General features: G+C 42.4%; 1 protein-coding gene across 1 annotated transcript; it reads left to right on the top strand.

Annotated features, from left to right (window-relative positions):
* The first annotated feature begins 1676 nt into the window (after positions 1–1676).
* LOC115467267 (cystatin-like) lies at positions 1677–27771 on the top strand. Its single transcript, XM_030199084.1, has 3 exons — positions 1677–2201; positions 17314–17427; positions 27484–27771. The coding sequence occupies exons 1-3, from the start codon at positions 1692–1694 to the stop codon at positions 27562–27564; spliced, it is 705 nt and encodes a 234-aa protein (XP_030054944.1). The 5' UTR covers positions 1677–1691; the 3' UTR covers positions 27565–27771.

The following is a 27771-nucleotide window of genomic DNA, read 5'->3' on the forward strand; positions in this document are numbered from 1 at the left end:
TTAACCTAGTTTGCACTGCTGGTACTAGGCTCTGTGGGGTCACCTGAGATATTAGATGATTTCTGAATGACCATTACTATAATTTCCAGATGATTGCAACTGATTAGGTATATCATAAGTTTAAAGCATGACAAAAATCTGCTTTTTCTCTGCCTTTTTGTCCTGCTCATCTACACCCAGCCAGCTTTTACTCCAAACAAGAGAACACTAAAGGGTTAACATAGTTTGCACTGCTGGTATTAGGCTGTGTTTTGGCACTTGGCCTTCCTCAGGGGTCACCTGAGATTATTAGATGATTTGTGAATGATCATAGCTATAATTTTCAGATGATTGCAACTGACTAGGAATATCATAAGTTTAAAGCGTGACAAAAATCTGCTTTTTCTCTGTCTTTCCGTCCTGCTCATCAACACCCAGCCAGCTTTTACTCCAAACAAGAGAAGAACACTAAAGGGTTAACATAGTTTGCACTGCTGGTACTAGGTTGTGTGGGGTCACCTGAGATTATTAGATGATTTGTGATGTGAATGATCATTGCTCTAATTTCCAGATGATTGTAATTGATGAGGATTGGAATATCATAAGTTTAAAGCGTGACAAAAATCTGCTTTTTCTCTGCCTTTCCGTCCTGCTCATCAACACTCAGCCAGCTTTTACTCCAAACAAGAGAACACTAAAGGGTTAACCTAGTTTGCACTGCTGGTACTAGGCTGTGTTTTGGCACTTGGCCTTCCTCAGGGGTCACCTGAGATTATTAGATGATTTGTGAATGATCATAGCTATAATTTTCAGATGATTTCAACCGATTAGGAATATCATAAGTTTAAAGCGTGACAAAAATCTGCTTTTTCTCTGCCTTTCCGTCCTGCTCATCAACACCCAGCCAGCTTTTACTCCAAACAAGAGAAGAACACTAAAGGGTTAACATAGTTTGCACAGCTGGTACACTAGGTTGTGTGGGGTCACCTGAGATTATTAGATGATTTGTGATGTGAATGAATGATCATTGCTATAATTTCCAGATGATTGTAATTGATGCAGATTGGAATATCATAAGTTTAAAGCGTGACAAAAATCTGCCTTTTCTCTGCCTTTCCATCCTGCTCATCAACACCCAGCCAGCTTTTACTCCAAACAAGAGAAGAACACTAAAGGGTTAACATAGTTTGCACTGCTGGTACTAGGTTGTGTGGGGTCACCTGAGATTATTAGATGATTTGTGATGTGAATGATCATTGCTCTAATTTCCAGATGATTGTAATTGATGAGGATTGGAATATCATAAGTTTAAAGCGTGACAAAAATCTGCTTTTTCTCTGCCTTTCCGTCCTGCTCATCAACACTCAGCCAGCTTTTACTCCAAACAAGAGAACACTAAAGGGTTAACCTAGTTTGCACTGCTGGTACTAGGCTGTGTTTTGGCACTTGGCCTTCCTCAGGGGTCACCTGAGATTATTAGATGATTTGTGAATGATCATAGCTATAATTTTCAGATGATTTCAACCGATTAGGAATATCATAAGTTTAAAGCGTGACAAAAATCTGCCTTTTCTCTGCCTTTCCATCCTGCTCATCAACACCCATCCAGCTTTTACTCCAAACAAGAGAAGAACACTAAAGGGTTAACATAGTTTGTACTGCTGGTGGTATTAGGCGTAATCTTCAAGCTGTGGCAAGAAGCTGGGAAAGGAATGCTGAAACTTTTACAATGTAAAAAAGGAGCAAGAGTTTCCCAGCGCATTTCGCTGCAGCAGGAGTCTCTTGTCTTTCAAGCCGAGAGAGAGCTCTGTAAACACACAGGGGGTGTGATTCATCATCACGCTTTTCTATTTGAGCAGCTGAGCTGCCCTAGTGCCCTGCGGCTGCTGCATATATCACTTGTTTCCCATTTCCCAGAATCAGAGTGGAGAGAGCAGCACGCAGTGAAAACAGACAAAACCCAGCCCGAAGGAACAGAGATAGATACAAAGATGGCTGCTATGTGGCCTATCTCCCTGCTATGCCTGATCGCTCTGGCCCTAACCACCGGGGCATTCGCTGTCAATGAAAGGCAACTTCCTTTGGTAGGAGGCTTAAGGGAAGCCGGAGTAAATGAAGAAGGCGTGCAAAAGGCAATGAGCTTCGCCATGAGAAAGTATAACCAGGCCAGCAACGACAAGTATGCCATGAACGTGTGCAGGATGATCAGGGCCCGGAAACAGGTCAGTATCTGATGATGATATATATTTTTTAAAGAAAACATGATATGAGAGCGAGAGATGCACACCGGCATGAAATCGCAGCACAAGAACCTTGATTTATAGTAATAATAATGGGAAAGCTTGTGCTGGCATGTAGGAAAGGATACGATCAGATAAAAATCCCAGGGGGGTCTGCTGCTCTTTGCAAACAGACACCATAATCAGTATGAATCCTATAGGCAGGCTCTTTTCGTTTGTATCCGCCTCTGTTTCCTGCTTGAGCAAGTCTCCTGAGGGACGGACGGTGCAAAAGCCAGATCTGCTGCGGGAGCCCTGGGATAAAATCGAATCCGGGAGGATCCCGCTGTATCCGGTTTTTACCTTTTGCCGTCTCCTGATGCCTTGGGCATCGACTGTAGGACGTAATTTGGATCTCGTGGCTTTATAGTCTTTTATTTTTTTTGTACGCTGGCAATAGTTTTGTAAGCAGAGCATATCTAGCCTAGCATAGTATATTCAGGTTCGGGTAAAACTATGGTTCTCGCGGATTTAATCCGCGTGGCCTCAAACATCTCCTGCCCCCACAATGATGGTACTTTGCGCCTGAGGGTGGTGCCTGGTGGTGCGCCCTATAGGATCCACCTTTTACCGGAACCGTTATGTTGCATCTGTGTTTGTTGTTGTACGAGCCGAGACAGGTCAGAATCTGGCAGTATTCCTTCAGAAACGCACGGTTAGAAGTTTTCCTCTGCACTTTTGGCAAGGTCGATTTTTAATGCTCTGTTTATAAGAAAAAAATAAACAACCCTCGGGTTTGTTGGAGTACGAATTCTATAAACTTACAACGGTGCGTGTATGGTTCGTGCTACTCGCACACAGAGATTTTCAGTGATGGTATAAAATGTAGCTGCAAGATCTGCTTCTGAATTCTAAAGTATTGAAAAAAGTGAAGGATGCAGTGTGTATGCTGCTGGGAAGTGGAGATACTACTACTACTTATCATGGATCCACAGAAGCTTAGCTGAAATTGGGTGGGGGGGGGGAAGAGCAGGGTTGCCAGGTGGAAAATATTTTTCCAGCCTAAAGGAGCCCAAAATCCAGCCCAAAACCCGCCCAAACTCAAACCCCGCCCCTGACACCCCCGCCGTCATCAACCCCGCCCCCGCCGTCATCGGCCCCGCCTTGCACGTCACTAACCCCGCCTCCACGTCACTAACCCCGCCTCCCACGTCACTAACCCCGCCCACCGCGGCCGAAAAAGCCACCTAAAAAAACCGCCTGAAGCACAAAAACCAGCCCAAAAAACCGCAACCCGCCGCGGGCAAAAATTTCCCGCGGCGGGTCGCAGAAAACCACCCAATTGGGCGGTAAAACCGCCCACCTGGCAACACTGGGGAAGAGGGGTTGGTGGTTGAGAGGCTAGGATGGGGGAGGGCAGACTTATACGGGGTCTGTGCCGGAGCCGGTGATGGGAGGCGGGACTGGTGGTTGGGAGGCGGGAAATACTGCTGCACAGACTTATACGGTCTGTGCCCTGAAAAAGACAGGTACAAATCAAGGTAAGGTATACACATATGAGTTTATCGTGGGCAGACTAGATGGACCGTACAGGTCTTTTTCTGCCGTCATCTACTATGTTACTATGTTACTACTATAAATCACTTCTATAGCGCTACCAGTCGTACGCAGCGCTTTACAATTGAACATGAAGAAAGACAGCCCCTGCTTAAAAGAGCTTACAGTCTAAATCAGGACAAACAGACAGGATCGATAAGGGAAGGACAGACAGAAGGACACAAGGATAAGATAAAAGTGACAAGTCAGGAGTCAAAAGCAGAATCAAACAGGTAGGCCTTTAGCGTATTTGAAGGCAGCTAGGGATGGAGCTAGACATAATGGCTCAGGAAATCTATTCCAGGCATAAGGTGCTTTACAAGTTCCATTCCAGGGTGGTAGTTCTGTGGTCTGACAGAATTATACAAGTTGTTCTTTGGAAAACACAGCCTCAGCCATGCGGCCTACTACTACTTATCATTTCTTCGGAAAAACACAGCCTCAGCCATGCGGCCTACTACTACTTATTTCTTCGGAAAAACACAGCCTCAGCCATGCGGCCTACTACTTATCATTTCTATAGCGCTACTAGACGTTCGCAGGGCTGTACACCTGAACATGAAGAGACAGTCCCTGCTTTTAATATTCCCTTATTTCTTGTTTGTCCTGTTTGTCTGTCCTAATTAGATTGTAAGATTAAAAGTGAGCATGCTAAAATAAGGGTTCTGAACAAGTGAATAAGGGTTAGGAGTTAAAAGCGGCATCAAAAAGTTGGGCTTTTGGCTTAGATTTGAAGACGGCCTGAGATGGAGCTTGACCTACTGGCTCAGGAAGTCTATTTCAGGCATATGGTGCAGCAAGATAAAAGGAACGGAGTCTGGAGTTAGCAGTGGAGGAGAAGGGTGCAGATAAGAGGGATTTACCCAGTGAACGGAGTTCCCGGGGAGGAATGTAGGGAGAGATGAGGTACTGAGGAGCTGCAGAGTGAATGCACTTATAGGGCAATGAGAGGAGTTTGAACTATACGCGGAAACAGATAGGAAGCCAGTGAAGTGACTTGAGGAGAGGGCTAATATGAGCATAATGACACTGGCAGAATATTAGTCATGAAGCAGAATTTTTGAACAGATTGAAGAGGAGAGAGATGGCTGTGGGAGACCTGTGAGAAGCAAGTTGCAATAGTCTAAGTGAGAGGTGATAAGAGTGTGGATGAGGGTTCTGGTAGTGTGCTCAGAAAGGAAAGGGTGAATTTTGGTGATATAGAGAAAGAAACAGGTTTTAGCAGTCTGCTGAATATGTGCAGAGAAGGGAAATGGGACTTGATACTGCCTTTCTGAGGTTTTTGCAACTACATTTAAAGCGTTTTACATATGTTCAGGTACTTATTTTGTACCAGGGGCAGTGGAGAGGGGTTAAGTGACTTGCCCAGAGTCACAAGGAGCTGCAGTGGGAATCGAACTCAGTTCCCCAGGATCAAAGTCCACTGCACTAACCACTAGAAGGAGAGGGAGGAGTCGAAGATGACCCCAAGGTTATGAGCGGATGATACAGGAAGGCCTCCCTTATCTCTCAACCAAGTCAAAACACCTACACATTAACATAAACCAGATTTCATTAAAAAGAGAATACAGGGGCTGTGCTTTTGTAAAGTTATTTTTTTGTAACTTTATTTTTATCATCAGAATATCAACATACATCATGAGACTGATACAGTAGTGCGTCATGAGACTGATAAGTAGTGCAGTGGGTCCCAAACTTTTTCAGTTTGCGACAAGGTGTCAGAGCAATTTTTCGCGCCCCCCCCCCCCCCCCCCCCCCCAGCCATACAGGTCTCCATCCCTCCCTGGCCACACAAGTCTCCATCCTTCTTCTCTGCACAAATATAACAGTGCTAGGGTGTCCCTGTAACCAGCCCCTCTAAATGACACACTGATTACGATTTATTTCATTATTATACTTCCTCTTTGTACATCTGTATGCTGCACAAGCAAGCATGATTAAAAATATAAGTGAGATTAAATACAAAATGTTACCAACAAGAAAGAATGACTAAATCTGTGAACGTATTGTGGAGACCTATGTGACCCTGACGAAGGTTTTTCCAAAATTTGGCCAGTTCGGGTCTTGTTGACATTTGGATAAACTCTTGCAGTATTTGTCCTTCCTTGGATCGCTGCTGCTGTTGTTTGGTTGTCTGAACAGCTTAGTGGGACAATAATTACACTCCTCCCCATGTTTTAAATGTGTAGACCGAACAGTGGAGGTATGATAAAATATGCCAAAGAGGAAGTGAAAAATCTAATCAAATAATCAAACAATTTTGAGTAAAACTGGAGTGAGGTCACGGGATCAATTCCTAATTTCATATTATCGTAAACCATCTTGAATGGTTATGGCTAAATTAGTAGTATATAAGGTTTTATAAATAAAATTCTTGTCAAGAAAAACCCCTTAGAATCAAAAACTGGAGCAGGTATGACGCAATGTAGCTTCGGTGGAAGTTCGCAGTTAGCAAGATTTCTGCACACAATATTATAGCTGCATGATGCAGAGAAGTGTTTCATGCAGAAGATAAGGCTGTATGAATCCGCGTGTAAGACACTGACAAATAGAGGCTCATTTTCAAGCACATGACTTACAAAGTTACGTGGAGGGGCATTTTCAATATTTATTTTATTTTAATTTATTCGATTTTCAAATTACAAGTATACAAACACTTGTGTTAGGCAAAATTGGATAGAGGAAGAAACATTATTATAAAACAGGAAAACTATTACATACATAATTTCCTTCACTCCAACATAAGTCCACTATAAGGAGTTCAAAATATACAATAATGTTGAAGAAAAATAGCAAGCAATTCAACCTAATTAAATGAGAGAACGGACATATATAGGTCGCTTGATTAATTATCAAACCCGATCACTAGTTGGAAGCACTGTTCTAACAGTCTTTCTAGCTGTTATAAACATTTCCAGTTGGGGTGGATCAAAAAAGATAAATTTTTCAGTTTGATAGGTGACTAAACACTTGCATGGAAATTTTAGGAAAAAAGTAGCTCCCAGATTGATCACTTCTTCTTTCATCTGAAGAAACTTTCTCCGGCGCAGCTGTGTTTCCCTTGATACATCTGGGAAAATATTGAATTTTAAGTCTTTTCACGATTTTTATAAAACATTCTCAAGATCCAAGGTTTATCTAGCAGTAAAGCCACTGTGGCCACCAAAGTGGCTGGCACTGCTAAATCTGTGTCTGATGTCTCTAATAATGCAGATACATCAAGGGGTTGATTTTCTAATTGTTGCTGTCGCAAATTCCCAGATGGTAAATAAAATACTTGTGTAAAAGGAGGCATATTCTCCTCTTTAATTTGAAGAATATCTTTAAGGTATGATTTTAATTTTTAGGAGCCATATTAGACACATAGGGAAAATTCACAAACCGCAGATTATTGTTCCTAGTAAAGTTCTCCATATTCTCTGCTTTTCTTCTTAAGTTAGCTAAATCCTTTAACATAACATTTTGAACATCTTGCAACTGTTGTATTTCTTTGGCTTGTTTTTCAACCTGTGTGTTTAACCGTTTAACTTTATCATCAACACAATCTACATCTTGTTTAAGTTTTTGTATTTGCGGTAACAAAGGTTTGCCCAGATCAGCAATTAAATTCCAAAGACAATCAAGTGTCACTTCGGGGGGGCTTACTTTTTGAAATACTGCAAGTGAGAAGGCTCCTACCTCCGTTTGCAAGGAAACTTCACCCCCGCTGGAAATAATTCTTTCCTCCATTGTTGTCTCAGCCAACGTGTCCAGCACTACTCCTTCGCGTTCTTCAGCCTTTGGTCTACCTTCCACTAATTCCCTTTCCGGGATTAGATTTGGTGACGCCGCTAGTGGAGAGGCAAATCCTCGTTGCGCTGGAGGAAGAGGTGACGTTCGAGCGTCGGGGCTCAAAGATACTTCCAGCTCCAAGGATCCTCTGCAAGCCTCCAACTGCGGCAGAAGACACCAGCGAGCCGCTCACCAGCGTACTTGCGTCCTGAACCCGCTGTAGAAAAGAATCTAAAGGACCGCTTCGGGTCAGAGTTCCCAGTCGCTGGTGGGCTACGGCAGCGGCTTTCCCCCTTCTCTTCGGCATTATTAAGGTATTTTTTGGTGGAAAACCACCAAAGTAACAAAGGAAACGTCTTTCTGCAGGAGCTCCAAAATACGTCCATTCTACTCGGCGGCCATTTTGAACTCAAACCTATTTTATTTACAACATTTGTATCCCACATTTTCCCACCTATTTGCAGGCTCAATGTGGCTTACATAGTTCCGGAATGGTGATTACCAGTTCCAGAAAAAAAGAAATACATAGTTAAGGTAGAGTAGACAGAATGGAGTAGGTATTCAGGAAAGGAAAGTTTATCTTATAATAAAAATCGGGATAACTTAGCTTGGAACAATCATGAATATTAAACTTCAAAATTAGTATGAGCAATAGCAAATAAAAAAATAAGATGTGAAAAGTCCAGTGTACATCTTGTTAATTGACAATTAGGGTACGTTGTTCATGGTAAGCTTTCTTGAATAAATTGGTCTTCAATAATTTACGGAAATTATGTCGTGGGTTGTTTTTATGTGTTTTGGTAGTTCATTCCAGATTTGTGTGCCTATGTAGGAGAAACTAGATGCATATGCTAGTTTATATTTTAGTCCTTTGCAGTTAGGATTGCAGTTAGGATTGCTTTTGACTCGTAACCACTTGAAACCACTCGCCTCCACCTACCCTCCTCTCTTCCTTCCCATTCACATTAATTGATTTGATTTGCTTACTTTATTTATTTTTTGTCTATTAGATTGTAAACTCTTTGAGCAGGGACTGTCTTTCTTCTATGTTTGTGCAGCGCTGCGTACGCCTTGTAGCGCTATAGAAATGCTAAATAGTAGTAGTAGTAAGATAGCGTAGATTCAGGAACGTACAAGATGAGCTAGTGCAGTTCCTGGTTGGTAGGTCTATGAGGCCTGACATATATCCCGGAGCTTCACCATGTATGATCTTATGAACCAGAGTACAAACCTTGAATGCAATGCGTTCTTTTAATGGAAGCCAATGTAATTTTTCTCTTAAGGGTCTGGCGTTTTCATATTTCATTTTGCCAAATATGAGTCTGGCTGCCGTGTTTTGTGCAGTTTGAAGTTTTTAAATAATTTGTTCTTTGCACCCGGCATAGATAGCATTGCAGTAGTCTAGTTGGCATAGTACCAGTGATTGTACCAGTCTGCAGAATGTTTCTCTTGGGAAGAAAGGTTTTATTCTTCTGAGTTTCCACATTGAGTGAAACATTTTCTTTGTTGTGTTTTTCGCATGGTTCTCTAATGTAAGGTTTTGATCAATTGTAACTCCTAGAATTTTCAGACTTTCTGAGACAGGAAGGGTAAAGCCTGGGATATTTAAATGAGTGGCCTTGTACTTGTGTTGCGATGAGAGAATGAGACATTGTGCTTTGTCTGCATTGAGCTTCAGTTGAAAAGCATCCGCCCATGAATTCATAATATGGAAGCTGTTGTTGATTTCTGTAGTGATTTCTCTTAGGTTATATTTAAATGGGATGTAGATCGTGACATCTGCGTAAATAAAAGGATTAAGGCCTTGGTTAGATAACGTTTTGGCTAATGGTGTCATCATGAGATTAAAGAGGGTCGGCGAGAGTGGTGATCCTTGAGGAACTCCACATTCCGGTTTCCAAGGTGATGATATAATTTTGATATTACTTGGTATGTTCTTGTTGTTAAGAAGCCTTTGATCCAGTTGAGTAAGTTTCCTGTAATTTCAAAGTATTCTAAGTTATTTAGCAGTATTTCATGGTTAACCATATCAAACGCACTGGACATGTCGAATTGCAGGAGAAGTATGTTGTCTCCAGTTCGATTGTTTTCTTAAGTTTGGAAAGGAGAGTGATCAGCACAGTTTCTGTACTGTGGTTAGATGTTGTAACATATGATTTAGGTGTTTCGTGAGGTCAATTATGAAGCATTTAGGAGCAAATTTTATTAGGTTGTTGGGGCATGTGTCAAGCCTGCAGTGGGACTTAGCATACTTATTGATTGCTTGAGTGACGGATTCATCAGAGAGGATATTGAAATTAGGCCAGATTCTGTCAGCTGGATATTCTTCAGGAGTTGGATCTAAGCAATCGAAGAATAATTCGTGGTCAGCAGTAAAAGGTGATAATGTGAGTCGAATCTTAACATTTTTCTCATTAAAGTATTTAGCAAGACTATCTGCTAATGGGGTATCTATAGTGGTTGAAATGACTGGGGTGGTGTTTAGTAGTTTGTTCACAAGTAGGAAAAGTTTATGTGTGTCTTTGTAGTCTGGTCCAATTTTGGTTTTGTAGTAAGATCTTTTAGTATGTCGTATAGCATATTTGTATTTCCTTTGGATTTGTTTCCATGCGTTTAATGTGTGTTCATCTTTTCTTTTATTCCATGCTCGTTCGTGTCTCCTAACCTGAGTTTTTAATTTTTTCAATTCTTCATTAAATCGAGGTATCGAATTGTTTTTTTGTTCGTAATGGTGCTATATTATCTAATGTATTTCTGCATCTGGTGTCCCAATCTTGGAGATAATTATTCGATTCTGTTTATGTTGTCCATTCATCTTTGTAAAGCTGTTGCCAGAAAGTTGTAGGATGAATTTGTCCTCTTGAGGTGTAGGTTGTGCATTCTTGGTTATGGTGTGTGCTTTTTCTTCGCCAATGTAAGGATAAGTATAATTTATGATGATCTGACCAAGGTACTTCTTCCCATTTTAGTATCTACTAGGGTTAAGTTTAGATCTGATGCTAGTTTGTATGTAATAAGATGAAGTATGTGTCCTTTGTCATGGGTTGCTTGTATATTTGGACATTTAAGGTCGCAAGGTTGAAGGAATTCTTTACATTCACATACATTGGTTGAATTGGAATCATCTAGGTGTAGGTTTATATCCCCTATAATGAGTATGTTGGAGTTAGCTACACAGGTATTCAATATAAAGTCCATAAATTGTGGTTGGCAATCGTGCCAATTGCCTGGTGGTCTATAAAACAGGACAGCGTTCAGATAGTCAAACAAGGAAATGTGATGGATTCTTACTGAGGCTATTTCAAGATGGGGCATTATAGACTCAGCTGTTGTTGTTACGATGAATTGAGATTTATGGATTAATGCTATACCTCCTCCTCGTTTTCCTTTTCTTGTCCAATGAGTGATTTTATAACCTGGGGGACATAAGTCTAAAATTGTGGGGTCATTTTGATCGTGAAGCCAAGTTTCAGTAATGAATAGAAGGTCGAGGTAATCTGTTGTAATCCAATCTGTTATAATTGTTGTTTTATTAACCACTGATCTGGCATTTATATAGCCCAGGTGGAGTGCTTGGTAAGGGTCAGTTGGGTTCGAAGTTGTTTTGATTTTTATCTATTGTTTATTCTCTTGAATTTTAGGTTTGTTAGAGCCTTTTTTTCCTTTATTGATTGTGTCCTCGTGTGTTAGTTCTTCCATTGATCTGGTTGTTGTTATTTTGGTAGGATATATTGTTATTTGGTAGCCTATTAATATTATATATTGTTGGTATGTTATTAGTGTCTGTGAGAGGGATAGTTAATATGTAATGAATAAGGGATAAGGAGTAAATTAATAGAAGCAGTTTGGCAGTTCATTTTGTGATGGTATAGCTATTAGTGGATGAGATTTTCAATAGACCCTGGTTATATATTTGATATGTTAACTTGGTGCAATTATACAATCAAATAAGAAATGCTACAAAGAGAGTGTAAAGCTTACAGGTGACGTACAAACATAAGCATTACAGCACTTCTATAAAGGTGCCTATTCAATCATAGAGATGGTACTTGGAGAAGCACAAGCCTACAGAAGTGAATAAATGTGGTTATTGCATCAAAATAAGGTACAATATTCAGTCATAGAAGTAGTTCCTAAAAGCATAGGAATCTGCAGATAATAGTAAACGTAGTTATTGCATCAGGACAGCATAGGTGCAGATATTAAATCAACGTGTTTGATTGCATCAGAGCAGCATAGTTGCAGAGGATGCAGATAGTAGTATAACGTAGTTATTGCATCAGGACAGCATAGGTGCAGATATTAAATCAACGTGTTTGATTGCATCAGAGCAGCATAGTTGCAGAGGATGCAGATAGTAGTATAACGTAGTTATTGCATCAGGACAGCATAGGTGCAGATATTAAATCAACGTGTTTGATTGCATCAGAGCAGCATAGTTGCAGAGGATGCAGATAGTAGTATAACGTAGTTATTGCATCAGGACAGCATAGGTGCAGATATTAAATCAACGTGTTTGATTGCATCAGAGCAGCATAGTTGCAGAGGATGCAGATAGTAGTATAACGTAGTTATTGCATCAGGACAGCATAGGTGCAGATATTAAATCAACGTGTTTGATTGCATCAGAGCAGCATAATTGCAGAGGATGCAGATAGTAGTATAACGTAGTTATTGCATCAGGACAGCATAGGTGCAGATATTAAATCAACGTGTTTGATTGCATCAGAGCAGCATAATTGCAGAGGATGCAGATAGTAGTATAACGTAGTTATTGCATCAGGACAGCATAGGTGCAGATATTAAATCAACGTGTTTGATTGCATCAGAGCAGCATAGTTGCAGAGGATGCAGATAGTTCACATGTTTACCAGAGTTTAAGTATACTTGAATCTTCTCTCTACCTTAATAGGCAGTCCGTCGACGGTACTGAAGGTATTTGTTTCAGCGGGTTTGGAAGGGCAGCCTTTGCTAACCGCCCAGGTTGATGGAATGGGTGCGAGTTTGAATTCCCAGTCGGTAATGGGGCAACAACACCGGTGTTATAATGGGTGAATTCTGTGCTGTTTGCCAAACAGCCACAGTCACACTGTCTCAATCTGGAGCATTTCTCCTAAATCCACAGCAGGAGTTCTTAATAATTCTCTGCAGGAGGTGTGGGCTTTCGTTGTTGATCTACCCCAGTCAACCTGATGTTGGTTTTAGGGAGGTCTATGCTGTGGTGCTCCTACACCCCTTTGTGATATTGCTATACAACCACAATGGTCGATGTAAGTGGCATGGAACCACGTGGGTCGGCCGCGATTTAAACCAGGTCCCACGTGTTGCGGCTCGATGGCGTTGTTGGCGGTCGTTCTAATCACACTCTTTCTCAACTAAGAAGCCGTACATGTGGCGCTCATCACCGCTTGCTTCTTCTCGCAACCTCTGACGAGGACTCCACTGGTTGGCGCCTCGCCCGGTGTGTGGCTAGGCTGGTCCGGTTCTCGGTGGTGATCAGCTCGGTATTGCAGTGCTGCAGCTCACCCTCAATGGCAGCGTTGCAGTGATTGTGGCGATCAGTTCGGTCCAGCTATGCTGCAGTTACCCACAGTGGTAGAGACCTCGACCAGCCAGAGGACAGCAGTGCCGTGACGATCGTAGCAGGCAACTCACAGGCGGTAATGTATATGGTTACAGGTGGTTGGTACGTCGGCGAAACTGGGGTGAAAGCCGTCAATTCAGTAGTCAGGCCGATGTCGGGTCAACATACGATCCTGGGCATATGTGAGAGGGCACACTCGTCCAACTCCCAGCAGTGCTTCGCTCCGACTTATACAGGGGCATTAAAACCTCCTTTCGTCTTAGATATGACATCTAAGTCGGACTTTGGACATTTCCCCCTGGATTCAATCGCAAATCCAGTTGTATTCTGGATTTGCGTGCACAACTTAATTAGTTAAGCCAATCAATGCTGATAATTGTCAGTTAACAAGCAATTAACACTGGCATTAATTAGAATTTACACGCACAACTGTCTAAGCGTATTCTATAACATGATGTGGGTAAATTCTAAATTGTATAGTTGAAAAGGGGGTGTTGCCACGGTCATGGCGTGGCCGTTTCTAAAGTCTGTGCTCATTGTTATAGAATACACCCGGTCTGCACATAATTTAGGCATCGACATTTATACCAAACTTTACTTGGCGTAACTGCCCACAGCGAAATGTAATTACATGGATGGGTGCTTGACATATTCTATAATCTGCTTGGAAATTTAAGCTTATTCTGTAAGTATGCCTAGGTAGTAAAACTTGGTGTAAATGCTGATGTCTAAATTAAGCGTGGACTGGATGTATTCTATAACCACATGCATAGATTTTTGAAATGTTGACGACTCGCCCATTCCACGCTCATGGCCATGCCCCCTTTTCAACTATGCAACTTAGAATTTACATGCATCACGTTATAGAATACACTTAGTTCTGCACGTAAATTCAAATTAATGCCAATTAGTGTCAGTAATTGCTTAAGTGGCAATTATCAGCACTGATTGGCTTGTTCTAATTAAGTTGTGCATGCAAATCCAGAATACGACTGGATTTGCGCATGCAACTTAAGTCACACTATATAGCATCCTGGGGAAAACATCTAGAAAACATTATGAAATGGCAATTTTCGAAACAAAAAGAGAGATTTTTTTAGGTTTGAAAATGGCCGTGTTCAGCACTTGATTTTTGGACGTTTTCAGCAATATTGCCAAAGCTGAATTTAGACATTTGGATATTTTGTTGAAAATGCCCCTCCGCCTAACTTGGTAAGTCTGTGTGCTTTCAAAATGAGCGCTGTTATGTATCAAGATGAACGGTAGTGAGTCTACTAGTAATTTGACCCCAATGCAGACAAGTATGTTGAAGACTTTATAATGCAAGCACAAGGTCTGAGGAGATGTGAAAGGGTTAGTTGAGAGGATTTAAAACCAAGTTTTGGAATCTTTATGTGACTGTCAAAAAAAAAAAAAAAAAAAAAAACCCTCGTCTTACTGACTCCCCTTTCCCTCCAGATATGTCACGATCCTCCTGCTGCTGACATAAAAAATAAATCCCTGGTAGTCTAGTGTTCCCCCTCCTTTCCTCAGCATCGCTTAAAAAAAAAAAGGCAAGAGCGATGCCCGCTCACTTCTGCCTCTGGTGCCGTCGTCATTCAGAATGGTGATACTTGACCACTAGGGGTCAAACATTGCCATTTGGAATGACGGCACTGGAGGCAGGAGTGAGTGGTCATCGCTCTTGCTTTTTTTTTTTTTTTTTTGAGGTGGGGTTGTTTTCTTTGTGAATTTGCAAGTAAGTGACATTTCTGCCCATATGTCTTTATAAAATAGCATCTAAGTAGATGCCTAGTTGCCCTCTTAAACCAGGCACCATTATGAAATTACCCTCAATGACCGTTTATGAAATATGGTAAGAGAATGGGCTTTGCTTACATTGTTTTAAGACAGAGATGGTAAAAGTGTTGGGGTTATTATACATATGTAGCTGACAATTAACGCCCACGTAAATAGTATGATGAAGGCCTGCTTCTTCAATCTTTGGAAGGTTGCTTGGATTTGAGGAATCAGCGTAAGCGTTGAGTCTAGCTGTACCTCAAGGTTCCTGACCTGCTTTGCATGTTTCTAGCTTTAGAGAGTACATATAATAGTATCTGGAGATATGGGCAATACTGACTGGATGTTCTTTAACTGAATTCTTTTAAATGAATTCTTTGCTTCGGTCTTCACCGAGGAGGATTTGGGGGGGACACCGGTGCCGGAAAGAATATTTGAAGCGGGGGAGTCGGAGAAACTAAACAAATTCTCTGTAACCTTGGAGGATGTAATGGGTCAGTTCAGCAAGCTGAAGAGTAGTAAATCACCGGGACCTGATGGTATTCATCCCAGAGTATTAATAGAACTAAAAAATGAACTTGCGGAGCTACTGTTAGAAATATGCAATCTGTCCCTAAAATCGAGTGTAATACCGGAAGACTGGAGGGTAGCCAATGTTACTCCGATTTTTAAGAAAGGTTCCAGAGGAGATCCGGGAAATTATAGACCGGTGAGTCTGACGTCGGTGCCAGGCAAGATGGTGGAGGCTATTATTAAGAATAAAATTGCAGAGCATATACAAAAACATGGACTGATGAGACAAAGTCAGCACGGATTTAGTGAAGGGAAGTCTTGCCTCACCAATCTAATGCATTTTTTTGAGGGGGTAAGCAAACATGTGGACAATGGGGAGCCGGTTGATATTGTATATCTGGATTTTCAGAAGGCGTTTGACAAAGTGCCGCACGAAAGACTCCTGAAGAAATTGCAGAGTCATGGAATCGGAGGTAGGGTATTATTATGGATTAAGAACTGGTTGAAAGATAGGAAGCAGAGAGTAGGATTGCGTGGCCAGTATTCTCAGTGGAGGAGGGTAGTTAGTGGGGTCCCGCAGGGGTCTGTGCTGGGTCCGTTGCTTTTTAATGTATTTATAAATGACCTAGAGATGGGAATAACTAGTGAGGTAATTAAATTCGCCGATGACACAAAATTATTCAGGGTCGTCAAGTCGCAGGAGGAATGTGAACGATTACAGGAGGACCTTGCGAGACTGGGAGAATGGGCGTGCAAGTGGCAGATGAAGTTCAATGTTGACAAGTGCAAAGTGATGCATGTGGGTAAGAGGAACCCGAATTATAGCTACGTCTTGCAAGGTTCCGCGTTAGGAGTTACGGATCAAGAAAGGGATCTGGGTGTCGTCGTCGATGATACGCTGAAACCTTCTGCTCAGTGTGCTGCTGCGGCTAGGAAAGCGAATAGAATGTTGGGTGTTATTAGGAAGGGTATGGAGTCCAGGTGTGCGGATGTTATAATGCCGTTGTATCGCTCCATGGTGCGACCGCACCTGGAGTATTGTGTTCAGTACTGGTCTCCGTATCTCAAAAAAGATATAGTAGAATTGGAAAAGGTACAGCGAAGGGCGACGAAAATGATAGTGGGGATGGGACGACTTTCCTATGAAGAGAGGCTGAGAAGGCTAGGGCTTTTCAGCTTGGAGAAGAGACGGCTGAGGGGAGATATGATAGAAGTGTATAAAATAATGAGTGGAATGGATCGGGTGGATGTGAAGCGACTGTTCACGCTATCTAAAAATACTAGGACTAGAGGGCATGAGTTGAAGCTACAGTGTGGTAAATTTAAAACGAATCGGAGAAAATTTTTCTTCACCCAACGTGTAATTAGACTCTGGAATTCATTGCCGGAGAACGTGGTACGGGCGGTTAGCTTGACGGAGTTTAAAAAGGGGTTAGATAGATTCCTAAAGGACAAGTCCATAGACCGCTATTAAATGGACTTGGAAAAATTCCGCATTTTTAGGTATAACTTGTCTGGAATGTTTTTACGTTTGGGGAGCGTGCCAGGTGCCCTTGACCTGGATTGGCCACTGTCGGTGACAGGATGCTGGGCTAGATGGACCTTTGGTCTTTCCCAGTATGGCACTACTTATGTACTTATGTACTTATGTTATCCTATTTTCTGTTTCTCTGGGGCTTCTTTGCTGTTTTGCCTTGCCGGTGAACTTACAGTTGATACGCAGACAATATTTATCAATTGTAAACTAGGGTTTATTTTTGTTCTAGTGAGAAAAATAGTAGTTGGACGAGAAATTTCAATAATAAACTTTTGCAGAAATTATACTGTAATTTTGTTCTGTCTCCTAAACATATTTATTTCCTTGCTTTGAAGATTGTATCTGGAATCAAGTACTTCATTGATGTTGACGTTTGTCGGACTCAATGCGATATATCAACAAGTGAGCTTACAAACTGTGCATTTCATCAAGGATCTGAGCTGGAAAAGGTACCCACATTCCACTTGTATCCCATTTTTCATATTTTGAAATGGGACTTTTATAAATCTCATTTGCATACCTGTCATTTGCATTCCTGTTTGTTCTACATGTACATCCTACCAGAATGACTAACTGGGGGCTTCATTTACAAAGCTGCCCTAGCGATTCCCACTCAGCAAATAAGAGGAAGCCCATAGGAATTGAATGGGTTTCCTCTCATTTGCCGCACCGAGAATTGGTAGGGCGGCTTTGTAAAAGAGGCCCCGGGTGATGTAGGTATATGTGGTAGACACTGCAAGGCAAGACTTGACTCTAACAACATGTGTGATTGAAGGACTAAAGTCATTACTGATGCTAATATTTCTCAGCATTAACAGATACAAGATTGTTGAATATATGCATGACCTAGCATTTGTAGATTAATACATATTTTCAAGGTTCCAGGAGCCTATATACATACAAAAGGAATGATTTTTGCACTACAGAATTATTGTTTGATGATTAGAAGATAATGCTTTATTGCTGGCCAAGTCTATTGTTTGCTATTAACAAAATATTGAGAACTTAATGGGAAACATTGCCAAAATAATTTGCAAGGTAAAAAAGCCTAGGGTTTTTTGATTCTGCCTGTTTTGTACATTTGGATTTTTCTTTTGCTAGTTTTAATTGCCTAAGACCCCATCGGGGCAGGTTAAATACCCATCTCTTTACTTCAATCTCTTCCAAACATGTTTATGTCTAATAAAAGTTTCCTACATCTGATAAAGACAGCATTTAAGAATCTTGAATACAGTCTTGACCCACTATAATGGCAAAAAATGTGACGATAAAGCACTTTATATTAAAGGGAAGGAAAAAGCCTCAAAGAGCTCCAGACCAGCCGGTCTATAGAGCTGAAAGCGATCAATATGATCTGTTTCTCATCATTGGCTGAAAAAACCTTCCCTAAAGTTCAAAAATTCGTTCTGGAACAAAATCTTCAATACTAACGATTCAACTTCAAAACGTGCAAAACCCAGATACCCACTAACTTAGGGTGTCAAATTCTCAAATCTTGTCAAAACATATTGTCCATTCACATTATAGTTAAAAACGCGCTCGGCTCAAACACTCCCAGGATTAAAATCTTAGCTTGAATAAAGTCATCTGTCTTGAAGTCCTATTTTCAACTCTACACAATCCCCCAGACCAACGTTGGCCAGTGTTTCGCTTCAACTCAAATGAGCAAGGCTGCTTCAGGGTCCAAATAGTTGGGGCTGCAAAGAGAAGAAACATCAGCATGTCAACATCATCATTCAATTGTTCATCACATATTTAATGCTTTATTCTTACAAAAAAGACAGCGTCTCAGCTAAGCAGCACTCTCTGATGACATTCCAGTCCAAACAAATGGCGAACTTATTAACTTAACATGACGTCAGACACTGGAAGAGGACAGTGCTGCTTAGCTGAGCTTTATCTTCAAATATTTTTTGTCATTATAGTGGGTCAAGATTTTTTTTTTTTTTTTGTATTCAAGATTCTTGATTTGATTGACTCCACATCCATCCGAGTTGTTTTGTAAACGATAGCATTTAGTCATTTTCCATCTTATTTGCTATACTAACATTTAACCTCTAATATTCCTCTCTATGAATGGGGGGGGCACCCTGATTTTCAAATATAACCTTAATATCATCAGTATCTGGTGTACATGCATGCTTTTGGAATGATTTGGCAACACAGATTCAGCTGGCTGCACACAGATTCCAGAAATCCAAAAAATAAGGGTCTGTTTACTAAGCCGTGTTAGCGGTTGTCCGTGCGCTAATGCTGACGTGTTTTGGCGCACAGTGGTCCGTGACAAGTCCGTTATTCTGATGCACGTGTAGTCCGAATGCTGCTGTTGCTATCAGTACAAGTTTTATACCATCTACTTTCAAGTGTGTCCTCTGGACTTTATTTGGGAGGCCATTTGTCAATCCCTACTTTTTGTTTGCTTAACTAGGAGACACACTCGTGGCCCGCCCCTGCTAAACCCATGTGTATGCCCCCTTCCAGTTAGAAGCCATGACAGGCACTACCTTATGAAATAGTGTCTAGTAGTCCTAGAGCGGCATTTCAGAAAAGACTTCCAACTCAGAATATGGATGTCCAAGTCGGAGCATCACAAATGGACGTCCATCTCGCATGTATTTTATGTTTCAACAATTTTTATTGATGATACGACAGATTCACAATCATCAATCGCCATATAAGCATATGAAACAATACAAACTGAATACTGGTTAATGCATTATCATCAAATATTTTATAACATTCCCTCCCCTCCCCCCCTACCCCCTATACCCTTTACCCTTTCACAGGTTATCGCATGTATTTTAAAACAAGATACAACCTGTTCTAAAATACATGTGAGATGGACGTCCTTGTGCTGGAGACGTCCAGCCTGAACATCCATTTCACAAACTGCAACGTTCAGGTTATGAGTAGGGTAAACAAGGGTCATGGACATCTGTATGGCAGCATAGGAATATCCATCTTATGAAATGGCCACATAGAAGCCCGTGCAAGGCAGAGGGGTAGCCTAATGGTTAGAGCACTGGGCTGAGACTCAGGGACACAGGTTCAACTCTCACTTCAGCTGTTTGTGATTTTTATAAAAATTGTGAGCCTCCTCCTTTTTTCGTGACACCACTTCAGTAGCCTTCAGGCTTGGAGGTGGTGGCTTATATATTCAGGTACAGTAGGTATGTTTCTGTCCCTGGGGGGCTCACAATAAAAAAAATAAAAGCTAAAGTGAGATTGAAACTTGGGACTCTTGGATTTTAGTCCATTGCACTAACCATTAGGCTACTCTTCATATCTGCAAAATGCTTTATTAAGAATGTTACTGAATGTTAGCTGAAATTGGGTGGCGGAGCAGTTGGGGGGAAGAGGGGGTGGTGGTTGGGAGGCAAGGATAGGGGAGGGCAGACTTATACGGTCTGTACCAGAGCCGGTGATGGGAGGCGGGACTGGTGGTTGGGAGGCGGGAAATACTGCTGGGCAGACTTATATGGTCTGTGCCCTGAAAAGGACAGGTACAAATTCAAGGTAAGGTATACACATATGAGTTTGTCTTGGGCAGACTAGATGGACCGTGCAGGTCTTTTTCTGCCGTCATCTACTATGTTACTATGTTCATAATATCTGAAGCTGTCATAGAGCCTGGTATCCCTTGCTGGTTTCATATTCAGGGAAGAGAGAGGGGGGACAGCAATCACCTGGGGAGTATTAAGGAGGTGTCATGTCATAATTCTTCCAGTGAATAGCTGCTCAATCAGAGTACCTTTCTGTACCCTGGACATGACAAGTACCAGGTCTAAATAACAATGTCCATCTTTTTAGTTAATCAGGCAAGTTGGACCGCACAAAAAGTTGCTATCTAGGTGCCAGCATTGAATATCGGCAAGCACCGGCATAACGTCTGGGTCCGCAGAAGACCCAGTTCCTTGTCATCAAGCAGATGAAGCCATTACGTATGGGTTGTGTCCATCAACCAGCAGGGGGAGATAGAGAGCACTCAATTTGTCACAGTGCCTCATGGCCAGCTAGCTCCACTGCCTCTTCAGTATTCTCTATCTCCCCAAGCAGGGTGGCTGCAGCTTCTTCGAGCTCCATCAAAAATCTGCCTGGGGGTGGCTCCTGGCTTGCCAGTTGTTAGCCGGTGTGTTAAAAGCTATAGCAGCTTCACTTTGAAGGCACATAGGTCAGACCTTTCCCTGCCTTACCCATGCCCCTGTGGATGTGGACATATTAGCTTGCTTTTCCCTGTCCTTTCCCACTCAGTGGATGCAGGCACATTGGTTCGCCTTTCCCTGCCTTTCCCACTTATCTAAGCCTCCGGAGTGTTTTTATTTACCTCTTTTGCCTCTGCTTTCCTCACAGCGTTAAAAAATAATAATAATTAAAGTCGCGTCGCGCTTTAGCGCAGCGATCTTGGAAAAGAGTTTTTTTTTTTCTTGAGATTCTACAGGACCAGAGCTGTGATACTCAGTCTAGTGAGGTAAGAGTGTTTTTTGACTCCTCCGGGGTGGGCCCGCGATCGGGGCGTTTTTGGCGCGAACTGCCATTTTTGAATTTTACCGCCGTTTTCGGCGATGGCTGCGGAGACTGTAAAGCGCTGTTCTAAATGTGGCAAGCGCAAATCAGCAGCGGGGCTCTGTAATTTGTGCTGTACAGACGGTAGAGCCGGCCCGAGCATGGCGAGCGGCGATCTTTTGCGCTCTGAGCTGGCAGCGGACGCCATTTTGGATTTTCCACATGGCACGGCCTCCGTTGCGACGGAGAGCCCTGAATCCGGGGGGGGGGGGGGGGGGGGGGGGGGTCCTCTGAGTGAGGCTAATAATAGAGCTGTTAGCCCTGGGCAGGATCTGGGCGGTCAGAGAGCGGTTTTCTTCCCTGATTTTGTTTTAATGCTGCATAGGGCGTACATGCTTAAAAGAGCTCTTCCACAGGGTTCTTCGGACCCTCTGCCTGCCCCCCCCCCCCCCCCCCCCCCCCCCCCCCCCCCCCCGGTGGATCCTGGCCTTTTGGAGTTGGCTTTGCCTGTTTCTTATCCTCCTGATAAACGCAGAAGGGCTAATTCCCCTCCTGAGTGTGGTGCACCCCCCTTCCCCCCCCCTTCCCACTCCCTGCTGTAGTCCCTTTTTTAAAATTCTAGCGCCCCCATATTTAATCCCATTTTGAAAATATCCCTGGTGTTGGGGGGGAGGGGTGGTGGAGGGATCAGGAGTGATGCGTGGTGGTTGTTCCTGACTGAGTGGTTCCCTTTTCAAAAATGGTGATGTATTGTGATCAGATTTGGTATACTTGACATTTCGTCCTTTAGATTTAAAGCTCCATTGAGCAAGGACTGTCCTTCTTTGTTAAACTGTACAGCGCTGCGTAACCCTAGTAGCGCTCTAGAAATGTTAAGTAGTAGTAGTAGAGTAAGTACACACAGGAAATCCAATATGTTAGCATTTGACTTTCAGAAAGGAGACTATGATAAAAAAAAAAAATTAGAGGAGCAGCTGCAAAGGTCAAAAATTTACATCAGGTGTGGATGCTGTTTAAAAATATCATCCTGAAAGGCCAGACCAGACATATTCCATGTATTAAAAAAGGAGGAAGGAAGGGCAAACGACAGCCGGCATGGTTAAAAAAATTAGGTGAAGGAAGCGATTAGAGCTAAAAGAAAATCCTTCAGAAAATGGAAGAAGGATCCGACTAAAAGTAATAGGAAACAGCATAAGCAATGGCAAGTCAAATGTAAAGCGTTAAGGAAGGCAAAGAGAGACTTTGAAAAGAAGGTTGCGTTGGAGGCAAAAACAGGATGGCTCTCTCCCCTCCTGCAGCCCTTCTACCCCCAGTTGGCACACAGACACTCGCATCTGTCTCTTCTTGCAGTCACCCTGTCCCCAGCACAGAGACTTCCTGGTAAACGAATAACGCAGTTTGCAAATAGTCTCACACAGCCTCGAGCAACACATGGCCTGATGCTCTCTGGAAGCCTTTCTTAAAGGAGATGGCACTGTAGAACCTCCCCCTCCCCCGCATGCCATGAAGATACGTGATAGGCTAAATTCAAGTCATGCCCCCATTCCCTTTAGGCTTCTCTTGACTCCCATTCATGACTCCCCTCTCTCCTCTAGGCTCCCCCCAGGCCTACTTCAACTATTCCATGATGGGCAAATGTACTGGGCAAAATCAATCCCTAGTTGCTTCTGCTTTTGATGGTTCTAGATTCAAAATGGTGCCTGCCACCTCTAGTGGTAGTCTCCTGGTTCCACCTCTAGGGGATCAAGCTGCCGTAAAAGAACCTTATGGGCCCATAGCAGTAATACCAGAGAGGACTTCTGTCCTTCTGTGCGGCTTGACGTCCAGCAGTAGCACTGAATAATATAACTATGCATTGCCTGTGCCATTTTGAATGTGCCGTTGGCAGGGAGCAGAGTGACTAGAGTTTGCTTCTGCCTTGTATCTTTTTCCCAGGATGGAATAGTTGAAATAGCCCTGGTGGGGCCAATGGAAGTGGAAGGATGGGGTGGGGGGGAGAGCTTAGGAGGGGCTTGGAATTAGCAAATAATATATTCGGGGGGAGGGGGTTGTGTCAATGGGGATAGTCTTTCTTGAGAGGGAAAGGAAATAGTGGCGGAGGGACTTCTGGACCATGCATCTTTTTCTACAATGCCGTGCCCTTTAAGATGGCATCCAGGAATATCAGGCTGTGTGATGGTAACCCAATGAAAATAATGCTAGCTTTCAGTTGACAATATTTTCCCTAGAATATTGCAACTTGTGAAGTTCAACTCTAGATGCATTATTTTGATTTATATAATAGGTGTTTTGTAGAGCGATTCAAGATGGCGACGTAACAAGCAGCACGGAACAGCAGCTCCGAAACTCGATTTGGCAAACCTAAAATTCCCCGTGAAAGAATGCCTCACACTAAAAGGAAGGGGGTAACGAGGGTAGTTCCCCCACCTACCTCGACTCCCCTGTCGGTCCAAACGGGTCTAGAGCACTTTTTCGCGCCAGTTTCCCATGCAATTGTAGATACGGATCCCATAGCGGGGCTCTCTGGGGAAGCGGAGGCCCTGCTGGGAGAGGAAATATCTCTCTCTCCACCATCAACTATGAAACCTCCATGCCCAGCGTCAGCGACGAAGCCTGAGGAGGAGCGACGCCCTACCGGAAGTGTTGCGGGTGAGACTCCCAGTGAGGGCCGGGAAGCGTTGGAGAAGACGCTGAGAGCAGAAGTAAGATCGCTAGGAAAAATGAAGGAGGTAAATCTGGAAATGATATGGACAGTGTTGAATAAAATGGATGTGACTTTACAACAAACTTCAGGAGAGGTCAGTACAAATTTCAAGAACTGAATTCAAAGGTAGACCTTTTAAAGGGGGAAATAGCTGAAAAAGTAACTGATCTCCAGAAGAAAGTAGATTCTTTTCAAGAATTTAAAAGCTGTGCGGTGAAAGATAATGTCGATATTCGAAGAAAAATGGAACAGCTTGAAAACTTTAACAGAAGATTAAGATTATTGAATTTTCCCAGGATCCCAGGGATTAATCCTCATGATTTATTCAAAAGATACCTTAATGAAGTTTTGAAAATGCCTTTGGAAGCAATGCCGCCTCTTAATAAAATATATTATACTAGTAAAACCCCGTTTCTGATGCAAATGAAACGGGGGCTAGCAATGTTTTCTTCTGTGTGCATGTGGGAGTGTGTGTGTCCCTGCCCTTTGGCCTCTCTCCCCTCCCCCCTCTGAGTCCTTCACTGTTACAGAGCCAGCGATTTGATTTCGTGCTCTGCTGTTTTCCTTCACTGACTGTGTTACAGAGAGGGTGGGGCAGAGACTCATAGGGAAACCGGATATCTCGCCCCCTTCACACTTCCGGCTGGAGGCTTCATAGAACGTTGGTTTTGCCTTTTATATATAGAGATTTCAACTTCAAAAGGAGAATCTGGGAGAAAACAAGATGGGCCACAAGCTAATTTAGATCTTGATAATATCTCAGCTATATTAGAACAATCAGTGGATGAAAATACAGATAGCTCAACTTTGATTGTGTCCTTAATTTTTGAACAAGACTGTGAACAACATTATGAAACGTTACTTTAAAAATCTACAAACTTGTTTTGGTGGGATAAAAGTACAGATCTTTCCGGATGTCACAAAATCGACCCAACAGAGAAGAAAAGCTTTTCTGGCACTGAAATCAAGAAAGTTGGAGATAGGAGGGGTGTTTTTCCTTGCCTATCCGTGTAAGTGTCTTGTAAGATTGGGCCAGGTGAAATATACCTTTTATTCCCCAGATGGTCTAAAATCATTTCTAGATTCAAAACAGCTGTAGTAATTATAATATAATGGGAATATTTACTTCACCTTGTTTCTTTTGATTAAGATTTGTAAAAATTCTTCCCTAACTCTATTTGCTCTCCCCAGTTAATGGGGTCTAAGAAAGTATGAAAGAATTATGGAATGTAAGGAAGATAATTATTTGAAAAGTATGTTAAGTACTCTTTCTTTTTTGGTTTGAGTTTATTTATAAACAAGTTATCATTTATTTTCCTAAGTAATGTAATTATGGCTGTATTGCAAAACAAGTGTATTCTTGTTAAAAGTGAAAAATTAATAAACAAATTGAAACACATAATAGGTATTTTGCATAATTTGCATCTCATTGTTATATATCCCATGGTAACTAAAACTATTGCACATTTCGGTAAATCAACCCGCGATACTGCCATTTATCATGTGTTAAGGGCAAGTATTGTGCGTTATTCCCTTAATGCACACTAGTAACTAACCCCCCCCCCCAAGCAATCTGGCCAACCTGAGTAACAAAGATAATAAAACTAGAGAAGGTAATCAACATAAATTACTATGGAGTTACAAAAATGGCAGAAAATATTGATTGAAGATTATTTTTAAAAGAAATCATTAACATGCTGGAGAGTTTGCTTTTTTTTTTTTGCTACTAATCTGATCCAAAGCCTCAAATGTCAAACTGTTAGAATGTGCAATCAACGTTTATGATAGCAGTACCTTTGGTCAAATAGTGAATGAAAATGTTCACATATGTATGTTTGGAAGTGTATTTTATAGAGACCACCCCAGGTTTTGGAGGATCCCCCTTCCCAAACCCACACTTGGGTCAATATTTAAAATTCATAGTCCGCATTTCATTTAAAAATGTTTAAAAATATTCCCAGTATTCAGTGCTGTCTGTTTAGCAGCTCTGAATACCCGGACAGACCACCAACTGTTAGAGTTATACAGATAATGTCAATGTTAGTGGCATAATCCAGATAACTAGTTGGTTAACTCAGGGCAGAAAGTTTTCTGCTCCGTATGCCCCAAGTTGTCTGAATGTCACTACTAACCAGATAATTTCACACTGTGCCCTTGCACCGCCAGATCAGTATTCGGATAACACCATGTTTGTCTGTAATGATTTTCGGTTGCACTCAGGGCTTGCCCTGCCAATAGGCAGACTAGATGTCTGCCCAGGGCAGCAGACGAGCCACATCTCCTCTCCCCTTCCCCACCCTTCTGTCCTGGGTCCAGCACTTCACCCCTTTGCCCTGCAGCCACTGCCCTACCTGCTCCTTGGCTCAAATCACAAGTAGGCACTGTGCAAGCATGAGCCTTTAAACAGGCCTGTGCTGAAGCTTTGTTGCATCCCCCTCTTTCTGTGACACTTCCTGTTGAAGAGAGAGAGAGCGAGAGTGGGGGCTTGTTTTGGAAGCAAGAGTATGGGTCTGCTTTGAAAGGCCCTACGCTGGTGCTGCATCTACTTGTGATTTGGGCTGGGGAGCAGGTAGGGCAGTGGCGGCAGAGCAAAGAGGGGACATGCTAGGCACCAGCTAAGGAGATGCTGGATAGGTGGGGGTGGGGGGGGGCAAGGAAATGAAAGGGTTATGCTGGATACATGGAGGGGGAGTTTAAAGATAGGAAATAGGATTCTGGGCACCTGGGGAGAGGAAGGAGAGAGAAGCTATGGCAGGATTAGGGAATGGAAGAGAAGATGCTGGAGTAAAGGGAAGTAGGGCCTTGAGCTACCCCAGGGGAGGAGGGTGCATGGCTGAAGGTTTGCCTAGGGTGTCAGGTTTTCTTGGGTCAGCCCCAGTGGCACTATATGGATTATTATAGCCTTATGGTTCCCACAAACTATAATCATTCAAACAATTTACTAAGGCTATAATTTGAATATATAATCCCAGCAACGTAGTTATTTCTTGGTTAAATTTGCCTATTGTGTAAACTATACGAATAATGCCATTGAAAATCAACAGACGGCCCCTGTCAGTGGCACTTGGATATCAGGTCTGGGCTATCCAGATCTGGACTTTTGAATCCTGGGGCGACTGTTTCTAGAGGTACCTCTTATTTTTGAAGTTTTCTTGGGTGGGTGGGTGGGGGGGTGGGAGTTGTTGTTCCTTCACATAGTAAGAACTTCAAAGGTCTTGCCATGCCCTTTTTTCCCAGTTGTGTAAGATGTATAGAATTGTTTGCAAACTGTTCATTTTGCATTTTTTTCCCCCTTCAGACTCTCACTTGCCAGTTTGTAGTGCGTGTTATTCCTTGGCGGAAACAATCTGAACTGGAATCCCAGGAGTGTCGTCAGTAAGAAGATTCCTGTTTTCTCCGGAATTTGTGGCAGTCAGCATTTCACGTACATAACACTGGCTCCTGCAATAGCAATAATCTCCCTTTGGCACTAATGTAGACTCGTTGCTGTTTGTAACACTGAAAATAATGCTGTTAGCTCTGTACAACCACCTTTCACAGAACTCCTTGCTTGTAAGCACAATTAATAAATATGAAAAGAAACGCA

This window comes from Microcaecilia unicolor, chromosome 3 (assembly GCF_901765095.1).
Source record: "Microcaecilia unicolor chromosome 3, aMicUni1.1, whole genome shotgun sequence".
NCBI lineage: Eukaryota > Metazoa > Chordata > Amphibia > Gymnophiona > Siphonopidae > Microcaecilia > Microcaecilia unicolor.